The following is a 21118-nucleotide window of genomic DNA, read 5'->3' as shown; positions in this document are numbered from 1 at the left end:
TTTAGATGTGCAACTCCTATTTTTTTTTAAGCTACAATAGTTCCAAGTATGATGCTCCCTCCAGCATGTAAACGATGGTGCCATCAAACTCTGCTCGGCTCCCGTTCAGTTTGCGGCCTAAATTGGGTTAGAGTCAGACACACAAACACAACTGCATCCACAGAATTTAAGCTTCTTTTCTTTCTTCAATTCCTCAGCCCAGTGGTTTTGGATCTTAACGTTTATTTATTCCATCAAATGCTCTTGTTGTGTAATGCTGGTTCCATTCAAATCACAGAAGCTGGCTCATCCACTCCAGTTTTACCATCTAGAATAAAAATATACAAAAGATGCAGAAGTTGTCATGCAGCTCGACGATTGCAAGTTCTTCCAACAGGTGTAAACCAAAAAGCCCTCAACTGGTTCCAACTACAACCTTTAGATTAAAACCAAGGGAAAAGATCACATAGTTAACGAGGTAGGACTCATTTTCAGATCTTACCCACCTGTGAAAAAGACAGCAACTAGTCTGGCACATGGTTTGTTTTGTTTTGTTTTGTGTGAAGCACTTTGTGACAATGGTGTTGACAAGTCTTACAAATAAACTCAAATGAAGTGTTCACATTTACCAGTGTCTGGATGTCAGGGAGCGATCTGTTGGTGTTTACCTCCAGAATCACCACACAGCTGGAGGGACGCCGGGCCTTCTCTATCGGCACCTGAAGGTTGGTCCTTGGGACAGTCATAGCAGAGGATTTTTAAGACGGGTCGTAAGGATAACAGTTGTAGACGCGCACACAACCTTTTTCCAACTAGTTCCTGTCACATGCAGTGGCGGGACTTTTTAATCCAACCATTAACCTCCAAATAATCACTCATGAAATATAATATATAACCGGTGGTAGTATTTCTTATTGGAGAGGAGTGGATGGGTTTTTGTTCAGTTTTTCACTCTTTGGCAGAATGTCAACAAAGCAGGCTCAAACTGTAGTCCCCAGCGAATTCACCGATTAGATAGTGACAATGTAAGTGTTGGCGTTGAAAAACCCTGTTGCCCGTCAGTGGAGCAGCCAACAGCAGGTAGCAGTAGAACTGCTTTTTAACACTAGATGTCAGGCTTCACACTGGTCCTTTAACTGGCTAAAAATACCACACTTCAACATTGATTACGGTAAATATATATATGAATATGTATATTTACTGTAGACTACTTTAGAACGACTTTTATTTTGGAAAAGAATGTTTTAAGTCACTTGTAGCTTTGCCTAAAACACAATCACCTCCAAATTCATGTAGTTTTCTTAAATTCCTTTTTATAAATTAGAATGGTATATTTATGCATGCAATACCGCATTAGCCGCTTAGGTTTTCATCTTCCACAGAAAAAAAAAAGAAAAGAAAAACAAAATTCTACAAAGTCCAAATGAAGCTGCTTGGAAAACGGTGGTTGGAGAAGCCACAGCATGAAGAGATGTGCACAGTTTGCGGTTGCATAGTACAGTACATGAAGTTCCTCATTTTAAAACAGCATGCCGTTTTGTATTGCACATTACTGAAACTTTGTATACTGGACCTTGCTGATGTTCCAAGTGTCCCACATGGATCGTCTCATTGTCTCATTTCAGCACATGTATACAGCAAATAGCATCTCTCAAAGTCATTATGTACATGTATCTGTTATAAAAATAATCACCAGCAAATATTCGTCTATTGGTTTCTACCGGACTAAATTGTTGTTCTTTTGCTTATTTTGTTTTCCTCTTTTGTTTTACACTTTACCAAATAAAATTCTCCATATAAATTCTGTATTTTGTGGTCACCTTTAGATTTAATCTGTGAAAAATTAAAATTAGTAATGAGTTTCAATTTGAGACAAAAGTCTGGCCATAGGTAAAGATGAAACAAAAGTAAAAGAAAAACAGGACCGACAGTGTGGCATTATTTTTGTACAGATCTAATTCCACAAATCAAAGGGGACAACATCGGTCGGGATTTTTGGGCATTTGCTAAAAGGGACGATGGGACGCTGGTCTAGAAGTCCATTGTGATTGTCTCAAGCAGCCCAGCTCAACATTGGTTTGAATGGAAAATGGCTCCCTGTTCAATCAACCAATGGGATTTATGCTACGGGGCCGAACGAGACAGATAAGCGTGCTTGTAAACAGTCGCATTACACACTTTAACTTTCTTTTGTCAGTCTTGGTGTTTCAGGCCATTAACAAATACAGCATAACAAAGAGGTTAACAGGGAATGTGGGCAAAGAAATCCACTGATTCTTATGTAGGCTTATATACAGTATAATAATCTGTACCCAAACACCAGTATCACATTAAAAAAAACATCCTAGTTATTTTGCTTATTCTTTTATGCTATACAAGTTTTTTCCTATTTCATCCAGGTCTATATAAAGTGATCTATTAAGAGATACACCTTACACTTTATTTTATATTTAAATCAATAAATTAAGAGCTGCTTTGCTCCACGGGAAAACAACATTTACTCTGTATTTAATCTTAGGTCACATGTTCTAATTAGGCCTTGCAAATTAATTCCCTTGAAACTGTCAGGCTGTAAATAGTTTGGGGACAGTCATCTATATCTATATCTATCTATCTATCTATCTGACGGAATTTACGTCTCTTAGGATTCATACACAGAATTTGGAAAACAGTAAAAATAAAAAGTGGAACACTTTCAACAAGTTCCGAATGTCTAAACGTGGCAAAGAATATGGTTTGTTATACTGTACAATTCTGATATCAGAGAGCATATACGGAAATGATGTTTTTTTCCTTTAAAAACATTCCCTGGCAGCGTTTTTATGTCGCGTCTTTCTTGCTTGAGGCACAATATGAAGGAACAAACCTGGGAAAAACTTGACCACAAGAATATATTGACCGATTGAAGGAAATAATTTGTCAAATGAATTCAAAATGAGTATGATTAGAAGTTCTCTATCATTTGTTTAGGTCAGGTTTTGTCCTCCATATGAGTAAAGAACAGAACCGGATTTGGATCATCTAGTGAAGACAAACTCCCAAGCTGTCAGAAGTGAAAAGAAGCTTGTTCATCATTATACAGTACATAAGACACCGTGCCAGGACAACACTTAAAATCAGAGGACACTTTACTCAGTTTTTCGTCTCCCTTTTAAAAATCTATGGAAACCACCAGCATCCCAAAAGTGCTATTATTGTCTTATCTCCACATGACAAACAACTTATGTTTTTGTGGCTCTCATAATTTCTACATTTTTGTCCCCGCTAAGACAACTTAACTATCTCATTATTTCAAGATAACAAATGTTGCTTACTCTTGCCTGGTGGCTCTCTCTCTCTCTCTCTCAGAAAGGTGAGGAGGAATGACTTTGTGGTTAGTCTGAAGTACGGAAGACCTTTGCCCTGTGACAACAAAAAAAAGCAATGATTTATATAGCCAAATGTATTATTAATTCAAAACCATTGGCTAGTTAGAACTGTTTGTTATCTGGAGATGAGATAATGAAGTCCTAATCACAAGATCATTTAATATCTTAAAAGGAAATAGATACATACAGTATATTATGATAATGACAACAAGCCTTAAAAACAGTATTAGCAACCACAGCAGCTCTCTGCTTTCATACAAAGTACCCCGTGGGTTCGCTTTAATTAACCTTTTTTGTTTGCTGTTAGACAGTTCACTTTCTACCTTCTAACATAATTCTGAATTAATAGAAACTTATCATTAAGGCGACTCCACTTTTGAGTCATGCAATCCACTTTAAAAAACTAAGTATGTCATTCTGAAAGTCTTAAATAGTTAAAGTTTTCTGTTTAGCCGTTTCAGTGTAACGAGTTACAAACCGCAGGGATCCAGAGATATTATTTATCTGTAATCTGGGCCATCTTTTTTGTTTTCTTTTTTTGGGGAGAGAGTGCCCTATACTTCTACAAACATCAACTTGATTACAGTAGGGTTCTATTTTACGTTTGGAGGGAACATGCTCTGCAGTCAGGACAACATGCCAGCTACACAGAGAATGAACATGATGCAACCGATCCTGCCATGTCACGCATTGAACGCTTAATCCCCTAAAACCACAGGAAGGAATTTCAATGGCCATGTACCAATTGCATGACTTAACCACCATCTGTACCTATGTTGTATATGCTATACAACTTTGATTTCAATGCTAATAAATGCAAAACAACCTGTAGTTTCAGCAGCAGATGCTCTTCAATGGTGGTCTATCAAACTAAAAAACTGTTCCCAGTCCTATTCTTCACGCTGGCAGGGCCAAAAATATCAGAGAGAACATTCCAAATGTCTCAAAAGGTTCTCACTGTATTTGTTTTTATGCTGGTCCACATCTCAACAACGTCAAAACGGCATCTCAAGTAATATTTTGCTATTGTATTTCACTATACTTACTGATAGACTCACAGCTAGTGCCTGCTCTAACTCTCCAAGTGCTAGCTGTTAGCAACAGAAGCAGTATTGCCTTCTCCTACAGTGTAACTGAGATCTGATCCCAGCAGCACCATCAGAATCTGCTCCGCTTATGATGGTGAGGGTCGTCACCCAAATGAAATCCTAAATCTATGCTACAGAAAAGCTGGCCTTGTTCAAAGTGACTTTCAAATAGCAAAATAGTTTGGGAATATGAAGCACCAGTTTTTGAAACTAGCAGCCAGATATCATCTGCACACCACCCACACAAATCACCACCTTACGCCTTTCCACACAAACGGGTGATTTAGAAAATTGGACCTCCGTATCTACACCTCATTATAAGAGAATCCAGAATGCTTAGTACAAAATATCAATGAAGTGGATGCGGAGGTTGATCAGCTATCAGCATGCAATAAGCTAAATGGTGAGAAGATTTATACATGGCCCAGGGTATGGGTCAGCAGCTTTCAGCAGTCTGTGTGTAGTGGACTCCCCTCCAACCTGGTGCGATGTCCCGGGCACTTAGAAGCACATACACCATCACCACCTGACCACTATCCATAATTAGCTTGCTGACACAGGCAACAAGCACAATCTGCGCTGCGCGTCTGCTGATCGTTGTGTTAGTACAATCCCAAAAAGTCCCGGAAAACAAAAAAAACATTCAAATTAATTCATTTTACAGCATTAGTTGGCATCATGAACCTCGGACTACTTGCGGTTTTGATTAAAAACAAACACCTGAAGGGGATTTTGTTGGACTTTTAAAGAGGAAAAATTGCTAGGTAGACAAAAAAAATTAACACTAACCAAAACAAAAAAAAAGGTACAATTTGGGACCGTATTGGCTCTGTTGCAGCGTTTGTTTTGAAATCCGGGCCATTTGGGCCCTGGTGATGATAGAAGTGGGCTCAGAGCCGGTGTCGGGAGTCATGGCTGTAGCTGCCCGGCGAACTGCGATTGCGATGTGGCTTGTATGCATCCTGATAGGGGTCCTGGTAATCCTGGTAGGGGTCCTGCTGCTCTCGGCTATGCTGTGAGCCAGAAGACATGCGGTTCCGTCCCTTGTGCGCCCGCTCGTTGTGGTAATTTTCGTCTGATGTCATCAGGTTGCGTCGTTCGTTCGGAGTAGAGTGGTCTCCCGTGTGGTTGCTCTGTCGTATTCTTTGGGTCTGCTAATCACATGAACATACCAGGGGCACAGGTGAGGGTGAAGACAAAGGACTGGACATCAATGCATTTTATTTAATGCCTCCTAATATCATCCACCTAAATACATTTTATTTGCCCAGATGAAATGATGTGTAATGTTGCTCATCTTGAAGCAGACAGGCATCACGGTTACTTTTTTTAATCAAGATAAAATTACAGTGGTAACCAGAGACAAAAACTATAGCTTCATAAAATTCCCATAAAATTGAAAATACCCAACACACTGTGTTCCTTACATTTGATGACATTCCTAGCAAAACATTCATTGTATGTATTGCATTGGGAAATGATTGCCGTTATCCTGGGTTTCTCACTTACCTTTATCATCTCCTCAGACAGTGTGAAGAGCAATAACAAAAACAAACTAAAACATTCCCATAAGGGACCTTGGGACCAGGGCTGTGTACCTGCAGTCCAGAGATGCTGGTGGGGTAGGGGGTGAGGGTGGTGGGGCCCAGGTTGCGCCCCAGCAGGGGGTTCAGAGGCGTCGCCATCGAGGTATGGGTTGCTTTCCAGTAGGCCTCGAGGTATTCAGCGAGATGCTCACAGGCGTCCTCCAGCTGGTTCTCATCCAGGATGATGTCAAACATTTCCTGTTAGCAGCAGATGGTCAGAGGGAGGAAGGCAGGTATGAAGCTACTGATGGATACGAAATGGAATATCAATGATCTCCACACTGACATTGAATGGGTGTTCCTGTTGTTTTACTGTGGGACAAGTATAATGTCAGTATTTTAACTCTACATGAATGAGTTAATGTGAACATATAATGCAAACACAGAGAAAATAAAATAGTGTGGCCAGGTTGGCTCAGTGGGTAGTTACTAATAAAAATGATAATAATTACCGTTTATTGATCCCCAGTAGAGAAATTACAATTTACACTCTGCTTTCTTAGTAATCACTACACACAGGCCTGAAATACACACATGCTCAGGACCTATTCATGCACAAATGGAGTCAGAGTGCGTGGGCTGCCAGCTGGACCAGCGCCCTGAGGTTACTTAAAGGTTTATGAGGTTACTTAGAGGCTTATGCCTTGACAAAGAGGTGTGTGTGTGTGTTTTTTAAATAAATACATATAAAAATAATAATAAAAAATACTGCATACGATATACTGTCCTGTAAGATTAAGGATTAAAGGCTGATTGGTTGGACTGAATGACCAGACAGAATTATGTTTTACAGTACGATTGGCTGGAGTAGATTTCGTGAGCGAAATACTGTGAATGGATTTGACTAGCTTGCTGAAAGGAACATATAATACGTCTGAATCTCATTTGAGCTAAGGAGGCCCTTGTCTTTGAGAGCAGAAACTTAGTTTGGGAATCAGAAACTTGAATTTTTTTTAACATAAAAACAGTAAATGTAGGAGGTCAAAAAGCCATTACAAGCCAGTATTTAAGGATGGCCACTTACTGGAGGACACTGCGCCAATTTGTCAGCTGCCACAAGCTGGACATTCAGGTGTTTGCTCTGGGACTTCCCTCTGGACTTGACTAGCCTCTGCAGAACCTGCATTATGGGGTAGGAAAGTACAAGATGCTGCAGTTACACTGAACCAAAAGCATCGCAGCTTTGGGGCCACTTGTTTCAGGTCAGTGAGTACTTCCATCATTTCTAGTTCATAATGAGCAATGAGAGAAATATTTTTTCAAAGTGAGACCTAAAACAACTGAGGAAGTTATTGTGTATGCAGAGCTTTAATGGTGCTAGTCAAATGTTGTTCAAAGAAATAAGTACTTTTTTTCCATGTTTATTATCTTTTTTCCCCCAGTCTCTTTAATTTGTAAAAGTATAGGTCCAAAATAAAGTGAACTGACAAATTATGCATTTAATCCCTACTATATAGCCTTTTTGTTTGAATGGCAATAATTTGCATGCTAATGTTTCAGCACCATTATTGGTAAATGTCCACATGGCTCTTGAGAGAAAAATGCAAGTTTCAGTTGTATCTTTAAAAAAAAAAAAAAAATAGATTTGCACATTAAAGCAAAAATAATCTGCATGCTGGGATCTGTGTGGTGAAACAAGTGTAAGTCACCTGACCAGGATGTTACTGCATTTAAACCAGTGCACCTTTTCAATCAAACTTTGAAGACACATCTTTACTGATCTGTGTTACTATTTGGGAGTTTGTCTTGTGTAGTCTGGTCATTGCTGTAGTCCTCGTGTAGAGGGAAGAAGTGCAGTAGATGTATTCTTTCATGCAAAGGTGCATATTACCACTGACTCCACACGCTAAATTGGAAATAGCCTTGCATCTTAGTCTGTGGCTTTAAAGTACAGAATGTCATGCTGGTTGTAGGAACATCGGGCTTGTGCTAAGCTGCTACACCAGTGGAGGGTAAAATTTAACCTAATATGAGAACTGTTACCTTTAACATGTCTAGTTTTTCTTGTCGTTTGTCTCCACCAACTGAATGACACTGTAGGACAGTGGCTGTGGAGAATATATCACATGCTTCATTTTCTTATGCCGAGTTTGGTTTTGTCCAGTCTTGACATAATGATTAGGCTGATTGGTCCATGTAACCCATTAAATAAAAAGGGTTATCAGGGTAATCTGATAAAAAAACAGCTGTTCCTTCAGTATTTGCCATCAAAAATAAATTTCAGGTAAACTTGCTCCTGAGCTTGTCATCAAGAGTTGAACCGATCTGAGATGTGTTTTCTATGTGTTTGGCTATTTCCTCCCAACACTCAGTACCTTTGGCGAGGAGACTTTAACATGAACAATTATGGGGGCCAGGGAGGTCTTGAGAAGCTGGGCTGGGTGGTTGATGGTGTCAGCGTCCAGCACCACCAGCTGCAGAGAGCGGGCCAACTCAAAGATCCTCTCTATCTCACTTTGCACCTCAGCTGATGAGACAAGATATAATTTAAATACACAACACGCATTCAGATGTGCATAGTTCTGTGTAAACAATGTAAATAATTCATCCACGGATTCAGTACTCACCTCTGAAACATTTAAAGCTTTCTTAAAGTTCTTTTGACTTCACTGTTCAAGACTATAAGTTTCTTTGTTTCTATTATCATTGCCCATTTTTAGTTTTTTTTTTTAAATGAGATAAGTTGGTTGAATTTGCTCCATTGTTAAGTCTCTACACATGTGCCATTTATATGAAAAAGTGACAAGGTTTTCCATTTAAAAGCAGACTAAAATGAATGCAGACATTTCTTACCTAAGCTGGAGCGAGTGTTGGATCTTTCAATGATGGCCCTCTTACTGGGATTGTTGAGAACAGACCTCTTGGCTAATGATATATCTGCTGTGACTCGTGTGATAGATATCCTGTAAAATGGTTAGAAAGAGTTAACACTTTTAAACCTAAAAACTAAGATGAATTAGTCGATTCTAAGTGGTGTGCAGAGAAAATGTATTTAGTCTACGATATAAACTAAATAATTGATTAATTAAGTGATGGATGCTGTCAAGTAGCCTAGACTGAAGATTTTCTTGTAGTTGTCCAATATTTTGTCTAACATTTCTTGAAGCATTGCCGTATAACAAAATGTTTTTTCGCCCCATATTATTCATCTTCATGTTAAATTAATATATTATAGTCGCTTGCTCTTTTCTAAATATGGACAATCCTCTAAAGCCGCTAAGCTTATCATACTTAAAGACGGCAGGATATGTGAGCTTAGATGACAAATTCAGTGTATGCAGCACAATTGCAACAGCAACAATTCTCAAAATGTAACTGATTGACACTTTTGGCTGTATTCAAAAGAAGATATTAGGACCTGTAATTTTTTTCTGCTTCAGGAAAAACAGTGAATGTACTTGCTAAAGTGCAATGTTGAGATGCATCATTGTGCCAACTTTGGTATTCAAAATATGACCAATTTATTTGCCAAACTATCACACACATAATCAATACAGGGCCTAATTAACACATCTGTCTTACCTGCCATCAAATCTGTGCTTGAGGAAGTCAAACAGTGCTTTCTGCATCATGTCTGTAACCTGCATAGAAAAAAAAGAAAAAGAAAAAAAAGACAACAGTTTGGCAAATGAAGTACAAAAGGTGGGTATTGTTTTAAATGTTTTGTTGTTTTCTTTGAGTACGGGTTGTTTTAAAGAAGTATTTCACATCCGGGCTGTCTATACAGTAGAACGGCATACACATTTTTAAAATTGGTGCTGCATAACCAGAGAAAACTGAAAAAGAAGCTGTGATATTACCATTTGTTTAAAGGGTAGAAAACTACCAGAATGCACTGTGATGAACCACGCTAAAGAACACTCCCACTGGTGGGTGAGTTAATGCAAGCACATCCAGCTTTTCCGAATTGACACAGAATGGCGGCCGGCTAGTAACAATCTTGTATAGCAGTTAAACGCTAAGCTAAAATAAGTTTCTGAAAACCTTTTAGGCTTAACTAGGCAATACAGTATTAGAATCTTTGTTTATATTTTCTCAGCACTGTCTTGTTTTACAGTTTAACCTGAGATTGTGTTGATGTTGTTGTTATGACCAAAAAAGCATTTTGTGAGTTCGGTTCATCCTTGAGTGGATGTTTTTGCCAAATTATGAAAAATTCCCTCCAGGGGGTCCTGATGAAATGAGTTCACAAGAACGGGACGGACGGACCTCCCAAAAACACAGTGCCTCTGGCCACAGATGGCGCGGAACCATGAGAAACATTTGCCATTTGTAGCAGCCAGACTGAATTGTTGGACTGAACACATATACTGTCATGCAATAGGTGGGTGTGGAAATATGTGTCTGTCAATGTCAGGAATGTAATAATTGGTCTACAGATCCCAGTCTCCTGTCTAATGCATGCTGGGAAAAGCTCCAGTCCTAAATATATGATAAGCACCCATCAATGAGACAAATCCATGAGAACAAGACAGATGACATTTTGTGTGCTGCTAAAAACAACATAATGACATATATTATGATGCGTTATGAGTAAACAGGATGGATGTGAGGTCATCAACTTAATAGTTGACATAGGATGTAACCAGTAAATTTACGGTTGTAATATAAATGTATCAACTTTATTGATATCAATCTGTACAAGCAGAGGACAATTCAAATAACTAGGCACTACTAAAAATGTAAAAGCTCACATTTATCAATTACAGCAGCAGCATTTTTTCTCTAAAAGTAGGATGTAGGAAAGAAACATTTAAAAGCTGCACTAATCATATTTTTATTTTAACAATGCATTGTGTGTGATGGTAAAGGTGTCGCTTATAGTGACAAACCAACAGTAAAATCAATCAAATCTGCAGTTCCCCTCAGCTCTCTGGGGCATTGTAGCGTTAAGATCATAGTTTTGGGTTTTACAGGCCACAACTAGAGTTGAAGCCCCCTCCACATTACACATCTACCAAGTTTAGAAATCTTAAATCTAACCTGTCTTCATCAGTTTTATCCCCTCATCTGTGACCACCATGACAATTATACTACTGGATATTGGTCATCATACTCATGCATTCCTTGTACACAACACATTTATAAACCGTAGTGGAAGCAATGAGATCAAATGTGCCAATTACACAACATATTTTCATCTGACCTCTTAAAGTACTTGTTAGGTTGGCTGCAATCTGGATGTTAAGTCGGCGCTGACACACTCAAATTTAACAGCGCCAACAGCAAGCTATTTTGGGAGACTCAGGAAAAGATGTCCAGGACTCATCTCCTTCCAGTAATATTGTCCTTTTTGCACTAGTAAACATCACATGTAATCATCTCTGTTGTGTGTCATTCAGTGGTGCTGAATCAGTGCTAATTATAGTGCTTGAATGAAGGCCGATTAAACAGTGACTAAAGTTTAAGTTTTTTTTTTTTCTTCTGTCCAACCATAAGGATCGGCAGCTTACCTCATAACCCTTGAGCGAGGGTCCCACCAGCACTACAGGCCTCATGGAGGGAACCACATCATATGGGGGGATGTGCTCCGTCTGTTAACGCAAACATATGTTAACCAGCAGCAGTACATTCATCATAAACAACATTGAACCAGAATATTCAGAGCAGACAGCTGTAATGGACTGCTGAGTCAGCTGACCTTGAACTACACTCGGATGGTGTATTGCCACAGTAAAGCATGTAGCAAATTAAAATGTAAATTGTCAAAATGTAATAAAATTATATATTTTTAAAAGAATTATGTTTATTGAGGTTATTCGTTCCTGAAAAATGTCAGACTATTTTGACTGATATTGTTACTCTTTTCCTGATAATGCAGCACATAGTTATATACGTACATTATAATTGACTTCATTAACATATATGGTTATGTTTAAAATGGAACAAGTAATTACATTTTGACAGACAAATACATTTTGTTTTCATTTACTACATGGATGGAGGATATGATAGCTACTCTATTGTAAAACAATCACTAAAACTACACTAACAATTTAACACAATAGCAAACCAAGTATCACGATAAGATAGCACAACAACACTGTACCATGCCAAAGTAGTAATACCAGATATTACAGGGTTACACCCTGGAGACTATGTATACTTTTAAGTAACTGAAGACTTAATTGTGAAATTCAATCACTATTGGATATTTAATGTAGAAATACTAACATAATGTTGAATACCACTAAACTTACAACACTGACATTTTTTACTTTATCTGAATTTCCTCTGAAGTTTACAGTCGGTTAGTTATGCAATTTCAAACATATTTTATGCATCTTTTCCAGCGTTCACAATATTCAGATATAAAATATTCAGTTTGAGAGAACAATTTAATCCAACCAAAAACCCAAACATCTTAAATCAAGGTCCACTTACAAGCTTTAAGTCAATGCTCAGTTGTCATGGAGATGGCTCAGTGCAGTATACAATGTTTACTGCGCTATCTTCACGACTAATATAGTTTTGCCAAGCTGCTTGATTGAAAGTAATTTGCATTTATCAATTAAGGTATAGGGTAATACATAATTAGGTAGAAAATATGTAGGTTTAAATTTAACCAGTTTGACTTGATTTTATTTGTCTGGACAGAAAGAAACTTGAATTAGCAATTTCAATTTTTTTTTAAATTATTATTATTATAATTATCATGGGGAACCTAAATTTTCAATCTGATACTGAATTATAACCACATACATTCAGACAGATGTTTTAGTAAAACATTTCTATGCTGTAAATTGACTGGTATTTCAGGTTCAAGATTAAGTATTTAGTAGTGGCTGCATTTTCACAATTAACTATTAAGTTGCTTCCTTAGCTTCCACTGTAGCTGAAAGTATCTTCATTCTCGTGAAAATCTACTAAGACCATAATCCATTTTGATTATAATGACTCCATGGCTTTTCTTCTAGCACCATCCTGGGGACATTTTTTATCACTGCTAGCAAGGCTCAAAGAATAGCAAACATCTCAGTATAGAGAGTGGTATAGATTGTTTCCTCTCACTCTTGGCAAGACGGTGAATTTCCCAATGTGTCAAACTATTCCTTTAACACTGCATTATTATAATCTGGTATCCTCTACAATTTATTTCACACATTCATCCTATTAGATGCTGTTTTGGGGTTTTTCAGCCCAAATGTAATCTATCTACTGCTATCCCCCAGAACTTGGAAAGGAAGTTTCAATTTTAATACTTGGCACTACAGTTCATTGGCATCAAAGGAATGGTGATGACAGTGTATACTTCAGTAGGGTTGAGATATTATGTGCACTTGGACGTGACATGAGGTTGTAACTTCCTGCCAGTGCTACTGGTTCCTGTCATTTTATGATGGCAGCAACAAGAGTCTAGTGGATGGTAAATGATGAGGTTTTACCGTCACCAACTTACCACTTTCTGTTTCTGCTTTCCTGTAGAAGGGGAGAGAAGACTGTTGTCAGTAGCTGCTGCTAGTAGCGGCGTCACCTTAATATCTTGTATAAACATGCTTCACATGATTCATAATTCTTAGCAAATTAAACCTAATAAAGGACAACCGTCATGATGATTTATAAAAAGTATTTCTTTTTTCCTAAGTTCATATTCACAAAGTCACATGAGTGCAGTTCAGGGGGGGTTCATAGGCTTGTCGTTGGGTTCACACTGTGGTAAGCCCCAGTCTGAGAACGCCTGCAGTCCTCAACTGGAGGAAGAGGAGGATCATGGGAAAATGTACCAACAACTCTACGCAGTGAACTTATGCTCTATGTAGCGACATGGGAAGGGTTAAGCGTCTTATTCTCTCTATGTAGTTGCGGTTCAGGAAGTTGGCTCTAAACTGGCAGCTGGCCATTAACTGCCCTCTCCCCCTAACCGATGTCCTCACCTGCCGAGGATAAGAGAGGTCGGATAGAGGCAGAAACCTCATCCTCTACACTGGAAGAAGAGTTCCCTCCAGACTTACTGGAAAAGACAAGAAGGGGATAAAGAAAGACAGAAACACACCAGGGGATTAATGTTGAAAACATAAAGGCTTCAGAGGTAAGGTCCAAAACATGGGGAATGTTCCCATCTAATTCATTGTAATTACTATTTTGAGTTATTACATCTTTCAATTGGCATCACAAATTGTAAGGTTGTTAACACAGGCAGCAAATCAACCGTCAGCAGTTCACAGCCATAAAAGTACAGGTATATAACTGACAACATACGAGGGCCTTCAGCTTGTGAATAAGGAGTATCCTGCATGGTCCTGTGTATTTATGACAGGCTGGCTTTACAAAAGGATGAGAAAATGTGAGCAGCATGCAGTGAAAAGGCCAAATGTATGTAAAGTTGAACACACAAGTAATGCATGCTAATACACAACCTAAAGCATTGGTAAGATAAAACATCAGTCTAGTAGACCAGAGGTGGTTGCTACATCTTTGAAAACAGTTCCATTTGCAGTCAGTAATAGGTAGGTACATAGGTAATGAATTGAAAACGGTTTCCTCACACCATACTGAGTCTGACTATATTTGGATGAGTTGTTCTTTTATGACAAGTAACACAAAAATTTCACACAAAGAAAACTGGAGATGAAAATAAAAAAGAAAACACATTTTTATAGAGCGCTTTTAAAGTTATTAAGAAATGTTTTAATGCAACAATGTGGAAAATCAGGGTATAAGTAAATTTCAAAAAAAGGGGGGGGGGAAAAAATCGGATAAATAATATAATAGTCTTGTTTGTTTTCCCCACTCCCTTTTGCATTTACTCGTTTCCATTTGCCATTTTACTTTTTCAATGGCAACTCCAAATTTTATCTTAAGGGGCTTTTCCATTTATTTATTTATATTTCAGATTCCCATCGTCTTTGGAAGCAGCATACCTCACGTAGGGCTTCTGTTTTTCAGTTACAGTGAAAATGTAGTCCTGGTTAATGTGGTTCAAATGCCTCTTCTTGTCTGCGAGGCTTGGTGACAAAAAAAATCACAGAAGTCAAGCTAGTAAGGAATACTGCTGAAGCCCTCCAGTCTCGTAAGATTAGTATAAAACTCAACAACAAGGCTTGAGGAAGTGCATTTGAGTTATAGTACGCACTCTGGATGACAGAACCTTGCAGACACATTAAACACACACACACACACACACACACACACACACACACACACACACACATTGAAACTAGGAGGCTGATAGGACCGCTAATTACAGCTATTATAACGATTCCACTGGACGGCTAAGTAGAAGTGATGGAGTAAATAATCATGAGTCAGGAGCAGACGTGGGTCAAAGTAGAATTCAAAATAATTTAAAGAGATTTTCTTAATCTATTCCCTTTTACCAAGGACATACTGGACAGAATATATGCTACAGCATCTGATTAAATCATCTTTATTGTCTGTAGTCCAACCCAGTCTGCCCAGGAGCTGTATTGACAGACATCAACAGCCTCCATAGTGTTTGTTCTGCATTAAAATGTATAAAAATTGAGAAATTGATACAATTTGGATGTAGGGCAAAAAACTTGCATTCTGTCTGTGAACCATAGTGGCTTACCATTTCTTAAATTCAACAATTCTTACACAAAATCAAGGCCATAGCCAGCATTTTTAGATATGACTGAGATCATGAATCCAAATTCCCTCAGTTGGTTAATTGATCAATCGTTCTATAAAATGTCAGATAATGGTGAAAAATGGTAGCAAAAAAAAATTTGATAATTGATTTCAATTTAAAGTTTTGCTGATCAACTAATTGTTAAACACCTAGTTAGTGTGATTTGCTTAAAATGGTTAAAAAAAGAAGAAAAAAAGAAACTGAGCCTGACAAATTTCAGAATGTCAAATAATAAGTGACAAGTTTGACTATTTCCAATATCAGACAGTAAAAACACCTCCAACACACATGATTGAATAACAGATTCATAAATTTAAATAATGAGATCAAGTGGTGGTAATACCAGTAGCTGCAGTAACGAGCAAAGCTTGCATTCAGAAGTTGTCTGAACATACATTAAGTTTCAGCATGGAAATGAAAATAAAAGGCAGTGAAAAGAATGGTTGGAGGATATTTTTGACCAACTTCGGCAGGTCATAGTTAAGCCAGAGAGTTGTTTTTAAGGGCTGTTTATAAGCAAGCAAACTAAAAATGTGTCTTTTTCATAGAAAAGAAAACTAATGGTAATCTATTTCCTTCCTTTCTGTGATTTGAACTATGATTGAGTAACATGTAGCAATTACCTCTAATACTTACATTTTTGTTTAACTGTTGTGTGACCATATGTGGGACAAATAAGGAGACATAATTGTGTTTTTCTGCTACTTACCCTTGGACTCGTCCTCTCTTTTGCTCCTGCTGGAGCCGGATGTTCTCGAGCTTTAGAGGGCTGGGGATGAAGCCGATCTCACAGCCCTCTTTCACCAACCGACCGATCCACCAGTCATTGTTGAACTTCTGAACACCATCAAATAAATAAGCGGAACAAACACACAAGGGAAATCCTTTAAATCCATAACTTCATGGTTCACAGATTTTTGCGTGAAACATTCACATAGTAGTATATACAGCAGGCGTCATGATTAATTAAGAAGTACACATGTACCTCTTTTATGTGGAGGAAATCCTTAGCGTCAAAGGAGATGGCTGTGGCTGGTACTGGAACATCCTCATCCAGTGCGCCACAATAGCTGACGTTGGTCCTTACAGCAAAGGCCACAGGTTTAGTCTGGAGGACGGAAACACACTTAGTGAGTGATAAAGAAAACACATGCACCTACTTGGAATATCTATCAGCCAGCTCTATTTAATATTTCCAGACTTTAAGGACTTCAAAAAAACTCCAGTATGGTCAACAGAAAAAAAAAAAGTCTGTATAGTGTATGTAAACATCACAGCAAATTCATTTGGCTAAGTTTTGTCCCAGGTGGGCCACCTTGGCTCTCTCCAGTTGAGTGGTGGCCTGCTGCTCCCTCTCCTGGCGGCTCTGTCCCGGTCCTTGGCTCTGACTTGGGCTCTGGCTCTGGACCTGGGCCTGCACCTCCCGCTCCTCCTCCAGAGAGACATCTGAGTCTGATGGTCTGCTAGTATATGAATCAGCTGAGCCCTGCAAACAAATATCACGCAGTAGGTTACTGGAACTGTATACAGTAGCTGAGATATTTTATGCGAGCTGACTCATCTTTGGCTACTGGTAATCTATAGACTTGATTATGTTAAGATCTTGTGGCTGGTATTTGGAGCATTTGGTCACCAAATAAGTCTGTCTCAAGACGTTTAACCATTGTTTCAGAGACCCGACTCAAGTAGTAGATCCCTGCTAAAGGCAGTACTCTGCTCCTAATAGTGTTGATTCAGCGAGACACTGTTCCAATATCAAAGACTCAAGAGTCGAAAAAGGTGTGGACAAGTCTGAAAAGACAAAAGCGCATATTCTCTAACATTAAAAAGAAGGATGTACTGTAGCTTCATCCCAGTGACAGCTCAAGAGTCAGAGAACTGCAAAGCATAATGAGGTCCACTTAAGAAAAACTGTCTTTATGGGACCATTGACTGTCCTCAGTTTTGGGGCTCACATCAACGTGCCAAGTCCAGACTGGTGGCTTGGCACTCTGAATACAGAAAAGGTGAAATGGATGATGTATAAAAGAGCTGACTGCCAGGAGCATCTCAGACAAAGTGGAATTTCTATTCCTGTGCTGTCAGCAGTTTGTATGACCAAACACAGGCAATCTCACACTTCCAGACAATTCTGGATAATGATGAGTCTGGTCACTGCTCCCAGAAAAAGCCAGACTTATTCCTGCATGTTTTGATCCAGGATGTTTAATTTTAAACTTTTCATAGCAATCATTCCATATGCACATGAAACATGACACTGACACACAGTAAACAATAGTCACGCCTTGTGCATAATTTCCACACATTCCCTTTTACCTAACCACTGACACTTAAGCGTATGTAAGCATCAACGTCCTGTTAAGTTCATTTACGTACGGACCATTTCCGTCAGGAAAAAGGAAAAAACATGGACGATATGAAAAATAAAACTATGCGTGGCGAGTCAAAATCATGAGATGCAAGTCAAAATTGTGAGATAGTATGTCAAAAGGTATCATATAAAGAACCGGGTCAAAATATAGATATACAGGGCAGCCTCTAGCTCACCTAGTAAGAGCGTGCGCCCATGTAGGCTGAGGTCTTTGCAGTGGCCCAGGTTGGATTACGATATATATTTACTGTCACTCTAAAATAAAAAATAAAATAAAAGTAGATATACTACCTTAGTTTAAAATTGTGAAATAGTCAAACACAATTATTCCATAATAAGTCAAACATTTTCCCCAGTATCTCACTGTCTGATTTGAGTCTAAATTGAGGAATTATTTTAATATTATTGCATTCCTAAGTTTCCAAAACTTGTGGGTTTTAGATGCCCTTTGCTAACCAAAGCTGACAGTAATTCGTGGGCTGCTGACAAATAGGTCCAGGTGAGTAGGCAGTATGTTACAATAGTGTTCATATCAATTATACTGTATATACGGGAGAGAAATGCGTTTGAAATGTTATCTTTGGTGAAATCTCTTATTGCCATGTTCAGGTACACTGAGATGTATACCCATAGAAACAGCTTTAAATCCCAGAATGTTGGATTTGAAATTGATTGTTTCTTTGCTGTCCCTTCTCTTGCATACTTTCAGGGTTTTTCATCATCAGTTTAGTGCCTTAAGACATGCTAGACTTGCAGAAGTTCATCCTGCCATACAGTGCGAAGTCCAGTAATGAAACTTTTTTTTTTTTTTTTTGGGACATATCTGGGCCGAGTGCTTCCTCTGCTGTGTCAGTCCAAACAATCAGCCACTAATGATTCAATTAAGGAAGACCATTCGTCTCAAGAAGATCAATCAAGCTAGTCATCACAGCTAAGCACTTTTTTTTTTTTTTTTACAAGCTGGCACCAGCAAGGTCTGACTTCAGCACACTCCTCGCCTATATTGTGTGCATTCAATCACAAAGTGGCACGTTTGGGGAACTTAAATATTTTCTTAATTTTAGAAAATATTAAGCTTACTAGGTTGATTTACAAGAATGACCAGATTACAGAGTGACATATTCCTCACTAATAGGTAAACAGTCAAATGTTTCTGCTGGAGTATTTGATATTTTTATTAAAGTGGGCATTCCACCAGTTTCCCACACCACGATCAGTCAAGAGAAGTACTACTATAGGCTATGGAAACAGTTGTATTATGTCTTTTGTGGCTAACCCCTGATAATGGCATAGTGATATCATCAGGGTTATCATCAGGCTTGAGATAAAAAGTTTTTAACAAAAAGCCTTCATAACAAACTGGGGATATGGAGTTCCAAAGATGTGGGTATTTACCAGGCAGTGGGGGTATAATATACTCAGTTACATCAGTTTTGTTTTAACCCATATTAGACACTAAAGTGAAACATCTCAGCCTCTGCTGCTTTCAATGTGCCTAGTCTTTCTTAAATCCGTCTCTTGCAGGTCCACCAACTTTACAGAAATGTAATACTAAATTTCTGGATTACTACCTTTACAGTCACACATATATATTTCTATATACAACAGATTCCAATTTGTGATATTATATACACAAGTATGTATATATACACAAGTGCAAGTGTAGAAGCGTTACTAGCAATTACCCTACAATAGTTGCATGTATTTTACCCCAAGAAAATGTTGACTTTTGTTTTTTATCCTTCAATCCAACACTAACAAGTCATAAACAGAATTTTATGCATGTGTGTGGAAGATTTTAGGTTACACTGTAGCATCTGAGCTCTTATCCAATGGAGAAGCATCAGCATGTGACTCATCAACATCAGAATCCACTTAATGACATCACGATGCATGTTTCACCAAGCCTCGGCTGAGTCTATACATCACACAGTCGCAGGGTCAGATAAGGAATACTCAACTGCATTTTTTTGTGATAGTGATAAATGCAGAAATGTGACACAAGATATTTTGTCATTTAATGTGGAAATGTAATGGGCCTTAGGGGAGAAATGGGTAATTAACATCTTTCCATCTTTCTCTTTGAGTCACAGCTTGGTCCATCTCTGAGAGGTACACAGTGTGATGAACACTAAATGGCTGCTCCAGGCTCAGATGGTCTTCTGATGTCTGTTCTTACAGGCTTATAGGCGTCAGCCACATATATAGAACCACACATCACACACAGAGGCATATATACATAATTGTGTGAATGTCACACGTCAGAAGCCATCTGCCTAATGTTCACCCCCCTTCACACACACACACACACACACACACACACCTCCAACACCCACCCAACCCCCTTTCAACCAAGCATAGCCCACAATCAAGCTATGCTGTACCGTTGGCTAACCCATCAAAAGGCCTCTTTTGTGTGTGTGTGTGTGCTTCTGCACAGCTGAGCTACTATCATCACTAAACATAGCAAGAAAGAGATTCACACACACACACACACACACACACACACACACACACATCCAAACACTCACCGCCTCAGAGTCTTCAAATCCATGCAGGTACAAATTGTCATACATGGAGGTTTGATATTCCAACGAGCGCCTCTAGAAGAATGAGGGGGAAAATGAGAGTGGAGGCGAAGGAGAAAGGAGGGGGCACCACAGAGAAAGAAAAAAAAAAAAAGGAGGATGGAGGGATGACGACAATCCCTTTTCTCCACAGCAAAGAATAAATAAATTTAAAAAAAAATGTCCCCTCCAGTTGGATCTCGCCTGGTCCTCCTGAGGCCCGTCGCTTGATGGATGCAGCGTCTCCCTGATCTTACAGTACTGCTAGCCGGCTCACATTATAGGATGGAGAGACTCTCCCTGAAAGTAGCCCAATCCTGGCAATTCATTTCATCAGGCTTCCACGCGCACGCACACACAGACACACACATATAGATATACACAACGAGCAGCAGAGGCGGCAGCAGCAGAGCAGTGGATCCTTCCTAAATATCTAAGCCTGATGACAGAGCCAATGTGCAAGGAGCTGATTGGCTGGCTGGCTGTCCACTCAGCTTGGATGAGCGCTCTCCTTGATTCTTTTTCTTTTTAGTGCGGTGAGGTAGCGGGGCTCGGGGGAGGGGGACA

The 21118-nt window shown here is 38.9% G+C and overlaps 1 protein-coding gene across 5 annotated transcripts in view; it reads right to left on the bottom strand.

The window, feature by feature from the left end:
• Nucleotides 1-2802: 2802 nt before the first annotated feature.
• The window catches only part of LOC117939616 (voltage-dependent L-type calcium channel subunit beta-4-like), a 22659-nt gene continuing 4343 nt past the window's right edge, over nt 2803-21118 (bottom strand). Inside the window, exons 1-13 of one of the 5 annotated variants that reach the window (XM_034865083.1) lie at nt 20516-21043; nt 16929-17099; nt 16599-16721; nt 16323-16450; nt 13896-13972; nt 13421-13440; nt 11475-11555; nt 9544-9602; nt 8815-8924; nt 8337-8488; nt 7046-7141; nt 6034-6219; nt 2803-5586 (exon numbers count right to left, since the gene is read on the bottom strand). In XM_034865083.1, coding sequence (XP_034720974.1) covers nt 5326-5586; nt 6034-6219; nt 7046-7141; nt 8337-8488; nt 8815-8924; nt 9544-9602; nt 11475-11555; nt 13421-13440; nt 13896-13972; nt 16323-16450; nt 16599-16721; nt 16929-17099; nt 20516-20560 — 1509 coding nt within the window. In that variant the 5' untranslated portion in view covers nt 20561-21043 and the 3' untranslated portion in view covers nt 2803-5325. Of the gene's footprint in view, nt 5590-6033; nt 6220-7045; nt 7142-8336; nt 8489-8814; nt 8925-9543; nt 9603-11474; nt 11556-13420; nt 13441-13895; nt 13973-16322; nt 16451-16598; nt 16722-16928; nt 17100-20515; nt 21044-21118 lie in introns of those variants that run through there. The other 4 variants (XM_034865082.1, XM_034865080.1, XM_034865079.1 and 1 more) reach the window with 4 other exon arrangements.

This window comes from Etheostoma cragini, chromosome 24 (assembly GCF_013103735.1).
Source record: "Etheostoma cragini isolate CJK2018 chromosome 24, CSU_Ecrag_1.0, whole genome shotgun sequence".
Lineage (NCBI taxonomy): Eukaryota > Metazoa > Chordata > Actinopteri > Perciformes > Percidae > Etheostoma > Etheostoma cragini.
This window is presented reverse-complemented; position numbering and strand designations above follow the sequence as displayed.